At 31.9% G+C, this 10,551-nt stretch overlaps 1 protein-coding gene across 1 annotated transcript; it reads right to left on the reverse strand.

The window, feature by feature from the left end:
* Positions 1-1,059: 1,059 nt before the first annotated feature.
* Positions 1,060-6,871, reverse strand: LOC115960887 (protein NRT1/ PTR FAMILY 4.2). The gene is made up of 5 exons (XM_031079887.1): positions 6,709-6,871; positions 5,526-5,743; positions 4,484-4,888; positions 3,175-3,251; positions 1,060-2,190 (listed from the first exon to the last, which is right to left on the reverse strand). Exons 1-5 carry the CDS (start codon positions 6,800-6,802, stop codon positions 1,461-1,463), a joined length of 1,524 nt encoding a protein of 507 aa, XP_030935747.1. The 5' UTR covers positions 6,803-6,871; the 3' UTR covers positions 1,060-1,460.
* Positions 6,872-10,551: the final 3,680 nt, after the last annotated feature.

Raw genomic sequence — 10,551 nt, forward strand, 5'->3', positions numbered from 1 at the left:
AAAGGTGTGTTAGTGGGCCATGTAGGGACACATCTTTACCAATCACAACTCACTGTGTGGCGAGTTTTGGCACAAAGTTGTGCTCAATTCGGTGGTCTTAGCATTATTCTTGTGCAAATATACAAGTAGATCACTACAGCTTTTTTATACAATTTTTTTTTCCGTTTCCCAAGGATGAAGGAAAAATGAATTGTAATTGTTGTGTGTGTGAAGAGAGAAATGATTAAGAAATTGAAGAAAATTGATATTTTAATGAAATAGGGTATAGACTGGATAATTAGATATAAGTGTTTTAAAAATAGTTAGCTAACTAAGAAAAATAAGCTCTTTTTTTAAAACAAATAATAATTTTTGCATAAGCTGATATGAATGCTTTAGTTTTTTCACCATCTTATTATTTGTTTAAAGGTGAAATAGAAAACAACTTTAAACAAATAAATAATCTTATTTTGGTTTTCTTTTTTTAATTTATTGATATTTTAGGATGATAAAATAAGTAACCTAATAAAATAATATGATGTTTAGTAATATTACTATGTTTAAATTCTAAATTATAAAGGATAGAAGTTTCGTAGGAAACTCTGGACCAGTTGTGGCAGGTGGCCATTTAAGAAACCATCAGGGCAACTAGATGGCAACACCATAGTCACCTAAGCCGAATTATGGGTTGTACGTTTTGGCCACGAAATGGCTTGGCAAATGGGTCATAGATATGTTATATTAGAAGTAGACTTAACAACAGAGCTCAATTCAACCATTTTAGTTTCTAAGACTCCATGATATCCATGAGATTTTGAGTTTGAAAACTATTGCTAGCATCTTTAGACCATCCTCAAGAAACTTCTCCCTCAGTTGAGTTAAACCCACAATTTTGATCAAACATTGATCTACTATGTTTTGTATATACTATAAATATATTCATCCATATAAAATGAATTAAGATCCATGGTTAACTGCGGTTTTGGGTCTTGTGGAAGCCAAAGTGATTAATGGATTTGACTAATTCAATGTAGGCACCGTAAAAAGAGGAGAGACTGAGAAGATGAGCGATGAGGGAAATGAGAGGAAGAAAAGAGAAAAAGTTTGACTAGTTCTTACTAAAAACTCCTAGCCGTAATTAACTCTCAAGTCTCAACCCATAAACTCTTAATTGCATACAAAAACAATTAGAAGTACAATTGGCAATGCACGCAGTTCGTTTTCATTACACATGTATATGCTAGTATCATTCTACTAAAAATGACTTTTAATAACATACAGCACAATGCTTTACAAGGCCAACGAATTCTCGGCTTTGTTTTATTTGTCCTGTACTCATATTACTTGTCCAGCACTTACATATCTGCCTATATAAAGACAATTCATTGTATAGTTTTACACAATTCAATATATATACTTCCAGTCTTTACGATTACAGCACAAGCTTTCAAATACTGATTTAATCTGCAGTTTTCAAACTCTTAATACCTCTTGGCACAGTACATGTAGGCCAAAAGATTAAGGATGTTAAGAATGGAAAGGAGGGTATAAAATAGATCCAAACGGCTTTGATTCAAACTTTTTCCCCCAAGCCATGGTTGACCATATTTTCCACTCACTGAATTGGTTATGCCCACAAGCACTGAGCTAAGGAAGTACCCCATTGATGTAGAGCACCATGACAATGCAGTAGACATGCTTCTCATGCTAGCAGGTGCCTCTGAGTAGAAAAACTCAAGCATTCCCCCAAGAGTTAACATGTCAGAAACTCCTAGCAAAAGGTATTGCCACCCAAGCCAAAAGACAGACAATATGACATTATTCTCAGCAGCCTCACGTCTCTTAACTTCAACTATAGCTGCCACAGCCATGGACCCTGATGCCAGTGCTAGCCCCAACCCAATCCTCCGAAGTGGTTGGAACATTTTAGCCTTCTCTTTGCCAAAAATACGTACGAACTGCTCGTATAAGGGAATCGAAGCAAGCATGATGATGAGGGGAAATACTGTTAATGATTGAGTAGGGATTTTGAAATGGTGTATTGTTCTGTTCATGATGTTCCCTTGTTGCACTGTGAATGTCATTAGTTGAGCTAGGCAACAGTTCATCAGAATTGTGGTTGCAAATATGGGAAGCAGGCCAAGAAAGGTTTTTGTTTCCTCCACCTCAGTTGCAGTAACTGTGTTGTCAATCAATGCTTTATCTAGAATCCTGCAAATAAATTTGTATTATTTGTCAACTTAGGAGACATAATTAATGATATGTAAACATTTTGAAAACAACATGAAGCAAGATTTTGCACTGGTAAAAACCAAAAATTTCTCCCTCTTCTGCTTTTTTTTTTTTTCCCTTCTTTTTTCCCAATTGTTTTAGAGGTAGTTTCTATGTTATCAGAGTTTAGATGAAGCTGCCAAGATCAGTAGCAAGAGCAAGGTAGAAGCCAGCAACACAAAGGGTCATAGCACTGTTCACACAGCAATTGATTCTATAATAGAGCATAAACGGCAGAGAAGCATAAGTGAAGAACAATGACCATACGACCTGTAGTTTAGTGTGTTTAGGAGCTTACTTAAGTATTAACACGTGGGATAGTTAGTTAATCCTGTAACTAGCACATGTGATAGGTTGTTAGTTGGTTATTTTTGTGTTCACACCTGTACAGACTAGTATATATGTAGTTTCTGTAATCATTTTGCTAATTAATGAAACATACAGATTTCAATCTTTGATTCTGTGATATATGTACGTGCTTGAGTGTGGGAGATGTAAAAATCTACTATGACTTTTTGCCCCCATCTACTATGACTTTTTGCCTCCTACATAAATTATCAAGGATTTGAAACTTGTATTTGTTGCTCTCCTACCCAAATCTGCCAAAATCATCTTTTACACATGCTCTATATGCTATATGGAACATTTAAGACACAAGGTTTTGGGTTGCGTGAGATCCACATGCTTGTAAGAGGCCCTTCAATGAAGTGGGCTAAAAAGATGTTTTTCTTCTTACTCTTTTTATTTTATTTTATAGGATTCATCATTCATGGTAAATTAGGTCCACTTAACATTGTGTTTATGTGTGCACATGCACTCAAATGTGCTTGTGTGAAGTGAGTGATGAATTTCATTCATGTCAAGGTACTTGCTAGGCACGCACAAATCACCTAATTTAAGAATAAGGAAAAATAAATTAATTACTTGAACTTGCTATGTGATCGTCCATTCACTCTCTCTATTGGTGATAATTTCCAGTTTCGAGCTGTAGAAGCAAACACCTGGACACAAACATATAGCCAAATGATAATATATAATAATAAGCAAATAAGAAGTAATTGAAACAAAAATTCAAAATTGTATTGACTAAATTACAAATTGTACCCTATAATTTTGATTGTTTTTAATTCAATACTTCAAGTTTTTTTTTTTTTTTTTTTTTTTTTAAATTTCAGTCTTTTAACTTATATATGTACTCAATTTAATCATTTCATCTTTTTTTTTTTTTTTTTTTTGAAGAAAGTAATCATTCGATCTTGTTCCATCAAATCTCAGCGTTAATTTTAGTAATTTACAGTATAGATGGAATGAAAAGACTACATTGCAAATGGATGAAAGTTGAAGGTCTAAAATTAAAATAAATAAATAAAACTATTTTTTTTATAGAGTTTCAACTTTTGGCGTCCGCTTTTGATGATAACTTTTTATCATCAGACCAAGACATCAATCAGTTTTTGGTGTAGGTATGGATTGAGCCTCATATCTCTTATTCAACCATAAAAAACTTTACCAGATGAGCTAACTAGAACCCACTAAATTAAATAAAATTAAAATGATTAAATTAAAAATAGCTCTTTATCATCAGATCAAGACATCAATCAGTTTTTGGTGTAGGTATGGATTGAGCCTCATATCTCTTATTCAACCATAAAAAACTTTACTAGTTGAGCTAACTAGAACCAGCTAAATTAAATAAAATTAAAATAATTAAATTAAAAATAGATTATAAATAGAAATCTTAAGGCAAAAATACAATTTACACATGTTAATTTTGCCCAAAAATCGTTTTGGTCTTTCAAGTTTGAAATTGATCATTTTAGTCTGGTAACTTTGCCCAAAAATCATTTTAGTCTTTTAAGTTTGAAATTGATTATTTTAGTTTTATAACTTTGCCCAAAAATCATTTTAGTCTTTCAAGTACTCACTTTGTCCGGTAACTTTGCTAAAAAATCACACCAAATGACTAACTTAAAGGACTAAAATGATTTTTGGAAAAAGTCACTGACCAAAATGACTATTTCCAAACTTAAAGGATTAAAATGATTTTGAGGTAAAGTTAATTGACTAAAATGACCAATTTTAAACTTAGATTACTAAAATGATTTTTAAGCAAAGTTAGCCGGCGTAAATTGAATTGCCAAATTTTAATTTTATAATTTAGCCAAAAGTATTCTCTGACATGTGAATGAAGTCTATTGAAAGTTGAAACCATAATAACAAACTTCTGCTTTACCTTAAAGATCCTTGATAATGGACTTCCACCAGGAAGTTTGTATCTATAAAATGAGAAACCAATGGTGAAAATGAAGAGGGTCACACTCAAGACCATCACCGATATCTTAAAACTCCAATTCCAACCAAGGTTCTCTTCAATCCAAATCATCAAAGTTACAGATATGAGGCCACCAGTACATAGGGAAAAGAAAAACCAGTTGAAGAAGGCAGAGATGAGTCGCTGATTGCTGTGGTCAAGCTGATCAGCACCATGAGCAGGCAAGGTGGCCTTAACACCACCAACACCAGTGGCCATAGCATAGAGCCCAGCGTAAAGAATGGCTGCTTGTGACCCTGAAGGCCTTCTACCCATGGCTGGATGTAAATGTGGTTCATGAGCTTGGACTGTCAGCAAGATAAGTCCCTACAAAAATGGTATCGTTTTAATAGTTTATATATGTCAAGAGCTATGAAAAACTTTTGACTTTTGCTGCACAAAACATTGCATGGATGCAAAATTTGGTAGCCAACATTTGTGACGGAAATAAAAAGATTTAAAGATCCCATCTGGCTAGGTAGGTTAATTTACATTGTACATTGTATTACCAAACATTTTGGCTACATTTAGCACATTAGTGAATAAAAATGCTCTGTCCTACTATAAATTGTTCATTTTATTTTTCCGCTAATTACAGCTTGTCACATGTCTCTTTTTGTTTCCTTGTAAAGTGAATAAAGTCCAAAATAGGGGGAGGGGGAAATCAAACACATAACATACTATAATTGGGGGCGAGTGGATTTTTATTCCACCTTATCTAATTAAGGTGCCACTTGGAAACAACCCAACTAATATCATGCATATAAGATAGAACCTAAAAGAAAACTTTGGCTACTCTTATGATTTCCTCCAAATGTCTTGTTCGTATTTCACTCACAATAACTCATACACATAAGAAGAAAAAGAAAAGGTCTTGCACTATTTCAAATTTTCAATTCCTTAAACCACATGACCATGTGAACAGAAATTAAACAAGAAAAGAGAGAGTTGAAGGATAACATACCAGCAACTCAATTGAACAAAAGAAGATGAAGGTTTTGAATCTTGTGATGAATGAATCACTAATGAATCCACCAAATATCGTGAGCAGAAAAGAGGTTCCCATAAAATTGGTCACCATGTTTGAAGCTTCAGCAGGTTTGTAATTCATAGACATCAGAAAGTATACAACAAAGTTTGAGGCATTTGATAAGAAAACCAAATTCTCCAATACCTCCACCACTGCACACACAAAAATGAGGTGCAATTACAGCATTATTAAGTTAAATCAATAAGTCTCACTCTCACATCTACGTGATTTGCATGATTGAGAAGAATCAACACATGGATGATAGAACAAAGCTTATACTACTCCATTATCTAATTTAAAGGTACTTTCCAACTGATTTTATGATGGTTGTGGCTCATTTACAGCGTACTGTATGTTGACAAGATCAAAGAGAAACCAAGCCAAAAAATGCAAAATGAAAAAAGAGAGATAAAATCATATAGAATAATAATGAGTTAATTTGATTTCCATAGGATCAAACCATAATTTGTTTGCAACTCTAAAAATAGTGTTTACCACTACCACAATTACCTTTTGTGCAACGGCAGAGTTAAGTTTGGAGGAATTGATCCCTACAAAAAGTTGCAAAACCTTTGAGGTTTATGTCAAATATGTAGGGATTTGAAATTTTTTTCACAGTTTCACCCATTAAAAAAGAAAATTAAGTTAATGTGAGAGCTACTTCAAATAGAAGAGTCTCTTGTACTTTTGAAAACTTACGGAATATTATATTAACAAGGAAAAACATTACAAAAAAATTGTCTAGAAAGATAGATGTAGTTCTCATCCTCTTTATGTGTCATTGTTAGAATAAAAGATGCTAGTGCTTATTTGTTAAAGTTGAAATTATCGTAAAAAGGAGAATAAAAACTTTTTCTGATTTTATTTTTTATTATTTTATTTTTTTGGTGTAGGGTCCATCAAAATAAGCTCAAAAAGTCTCCCAAACTTGTAAAATGCACCCCGAAGTTAAAATTTTTTTTTTTTTTTAAGTAAAAAGGAAATGAGAGAAGGAAATAACACAATTAAACCTCTAGTAAATAAAGTGAAAATTATAAAACCACAAAATTGACCAATCGCATTCAACTCAAACCACAATTAAATAAGGTGTGATTACCCCTTAGTTGAAATATCTTACCACATACAAAGCTTGCGGCTCTAACTCCACCATGCTTTCTGGGATCTGCGTTTTTCCCTCTCCAATCCACATACTCTTCTCTCTCGGGACTCATCTCAAGAACCTATTTTGAGGAGATAGAAAAGAAAAATAAGTGATCGAAGCATATAACAATCAGAACAGCAAGAAGAAGCGAAAGTGTGAAAGAATATCCTTGTACAGGATAATATAACAAAGTAGTGACCAAATTTTATTCATTTCAACACTCAAAAAATGGACCACAGGCTTTGTATTCAAGTGATATTGTTATCCCCTATAAAAGGGGAAAACTTTGGTCCCATTCTATATTCTATAACCCTATAGCTCTAATGGTAGCTATGTAGATGTATTTTTTCAACCCCACCACCATCAGAAAGTAACTAGAGTCACATATATTAGGCATGATATAAAAGATCATACTCAATATATAAAACTCTCACGTTTGTAGAGTCTAAGAAGACAATTGGTAGGTATTCTTACCTATAATTGATGCAATATATGACGATTAATATTTTAAGAGAGTTGTAATATGATAGAACATAAGAAAATAATATTCAAGAACTCATTGTGCAAGCTTACCATGAGTAGTTGGCAATGGAGTGAGAGTTTCTTTGCAATGCAATCAAAAGTTAGTCCTTGAGAGAGAAGGTTGAGGAAAGGAAAGGAAGTGGAGTAAAACTTGGCATGCATGCGGGGTTTCTCTTTATTAAGTATTATGGCTGGTGGCAATTAATAGAAGATTGGTAGATAAGTGAGATACTTTTTCTTTTTTTTAGATAGTTGATAAGTGAGATACTTAAGACATTGAGGACAAACTTGCATATGGGGATGAGACTGTCCATACACTTGTACTCAGAACCATGCATGTCGAACCTCACGCCCACGTAATGAAAAACTGTCTTCATTTACATTCAATGTATACTTTTGGAAGACAAGATTCATGTTAATGCCGAATTTAATACCTCATATAGCATTTTATACCATATTTGGAATTTTGAAGATGTGATTTCAACGTGTACCTTCCATTGAAGGAACTAGCTAGTTAATTTAGAATATTATTTTGATCGATGCTCATTTTGTTCCCATTGTGTTTCTTGGTAGGTTTACACAGCTCTGCCTCTGCCCAAGCAGGTTCCCACTATTAAAAGTTTAAAACCCAAATGGGATGCACAGAGTGGAACCTGAAACTTTTGTTATTTCAGAGTTCGAGGACCAAACTATATGGTTTGATTCACAATTCGAGACAAACTTAAATAGATAATAGGTTCAGGTTGGCATACATGCATACAAACATTCACATGTGTGTAGGGACATTTAAGTACACTTGAAATCAAGGGCCTCTTAACATTATAAGTTGTCAACTCTACTTATTTTCAACGAGAACATCTAAAATTCAAATTTCCCCTTATTGAATATAGAATTTTTAAAAAAAAATCTAAAAAAGAGGCAAACTTCTTAGCAATTTCTTTTTAATTAAACTAGGTACCAAATTATCTGTAATAAACTCATCCCCCATTCTATTATGGAGTCATGTTTTTACAAATTTTAAAATGACAAACTGATCACATTTAAGTTTCATTCTTTTTTTTTTCTTCAAATCTCACCAATCCTTGGAAAGTAATTATTAGATACTCCCGAAGCATGGTGATATAGTGCTCATTCCTCTCATATTCATGATGATTCCCACCAATTAAATTTATAAATCCCACTATAAATGTAAAATGAGAAAGCACCACATTACTAGCGAGTACCTAAAAATTTTCTATTCTTCGGGCAGTCTTAAAGCCATAACATTAATTAAAACTAAATATAACAAAATGTCCTTACCATTGAATTATAATTTGAAGCCAAGTAATTTTTTTGATTTTCAATACACTCCAATTTATGCTAAGTGTCTTTCCAGTTTCCAGATATATGATAGTTTTATGTCAATTATATTTACATGTAAATTTCTGCACTTAAAATTAGAAAATATAAAAATACTCAATTTAAATCCTCTCCCCTAACTATCGAATTATCTCATTAAAAAAAAATATTTACAAGCATTATTAACCATAATATAAATAGGAATTAAATATAACAAAATCACTACAAGTGACCGATAATGTAAATAAAAATTAAATTTAACTAAATCAAACTAAAATAAAATTCTAGATAAAATTAGTGAAGTAAATAAAGTGAAAAACCTACACTTTTACCACTATCTTTTAGGGGTTGTTTTTCCCCTTGGGTAGTTCCGTCTCTTTCCAAACTTTCCTAATTGGTCACTAATAAAGATTAGTTATTCTTGGTATGATGTATGAAGTTGTAATCCAATCAAATAGTGAATGATAGAGCTTGACTTAACAAAAATAATAAAATGTTCAAACTCACTTACATCGTTCTAACTAATTGGGACTAAAATTGGCTAAATTTTTAAGGACCTATAATATATTGGAACTTTTTTTTTTATTGTTTGTTTGTTAAGGTGGAAAAGAGAAAAGTGATCAACGGAAATAGAGTAATATTTTTCACTAATAGTGGAATAAGGAATTAAAGAAAATGTTTCTCAAAAAAAAAAAAGAATTAAAGAAAATACAAAGTGGACTACTATTAATACACTTTGACTTCGGAGTTGGGCACATACACTCCCTCCTAAATGCACAGAAAATTAGGAGCAAAATTTTGCGCGACGAGGTAGGAATGATCCAAAAAGTATCATTTTGATTCCTCCTTTATTATGACTTTTTTCCCCCTTTTATGGCAAGTTTATCTCCTACATAAATGCAATCATGTTTATCCAGAATATATATTACTTGAGATAGAATTCTACTTGAGATAGAATTCTATTTAGTCTTGTTTGAACGTATGTGAAATTCTTTTTTAGACTTAAACATCGTCTTTTGACCTGAGTGACCATCACATTAAGAATGTATAATTTTTATTTTTTAATCCTATTTTGGCTTTTTTTTTTTTCCTTTTTTGGGTAAGTTTATCTTTTATATTAGTTAAATTTTTATGCAATCCTGTTTTTAATGGTTGAATAAGAGATCTGAAGTTCATTCCCTACCTACATCAAAAATCTGATTTGTGTCTTAGTTTAATGATAAAGAGCATCATCAGGAACAAATATCATAGGTGGAAACTCTCTTAAAAAAAAAAAAAAAAAGAATAGGAATGATCATAATAGACTTGAAGATATTTTCAAATAAATTGACATGTTTTGAATTAAAAATAGATCATTTATATTTTAATGATAAAATTGTTTACCAAAATGTAATATTAGAATTTAGATCACCAAAAAATCTTAGAAGGAATTAATGATTTTTTTTTAGAAGACTTAACATGAATTGGTGAAATGCATCCATATATATTATAAAATATAATAATAATTATATTTTAACCCACGCTTATTCCCTCACAACCTACTTGATTATCAAAAAAATTCCTCGGGAAAAAGAAATGCATTTTTGTTTATTCATTTTTTTTTCATTCCAAGCTTCCAACTAAACGTCGATATATGAAAAGGGGGGAAAACTTTTTATTTCTCTTATTTTTCTATTACCTTTATCATACAGTACATAGAGATGTTATTGGGATTTTAATGTGACTCTTACAAGGCCCAATATATCTAACTCAGCCCCAATTTGTTTAAAAGTGTATTTGCATTACTCGTATTTAGAGAATTATTCGTCACTCATTCTACACTGATATTCTATGGGGACAACTTTTTCTTTTTAACAAAATTTTCACAATTTTTTAAGGTGGCCATTTTTTAATAATAAAAAATGTGACCAATTATGATTGGTGCGACATTAATTTCATATTAATCCTCTATTAACATTA

Source organism: Quercus lobata, chromosome 9, assembly GCF_001633185.2.
Source record: "Quercus lobata isolate SW786 chromosome 9, ValleyOak3.0 Primary Assembly, whole genome shotgun sequence".
NCBI classification, from domain to species: Eukaryota; Viridiplantae; Streptophyta; class Magnoliopsida; order Fagales; family Fagaceae; genus Quercus; species Quercus lobata.

Excerpts from the sequence above, each read along its gene's own strand:
- LOC115960887 (XM_031079887.1), bottom strand. The coding sequence starts at position 6,802 with ATGAGTCCCGAGAGAGAAGAGTATGTGGATTGGAGAGGGAAAAACGCA. Across the intron at positions 3,252-4,483 it reads CATTATCAAGGATCTTTAAG|GTGTTTGCTTCTACAGCTCG; the intron begins GTAAAGCAGAAG and ends GTTTGTGTCCAG. Across the intron at positions 2,191-3,174 it reads CGATCACATAGCAAGTTCAA|GATTCTAGATAAAGCATTGA; the intron begins GTAATTAATTTA and ends ATTTATTTGCAG.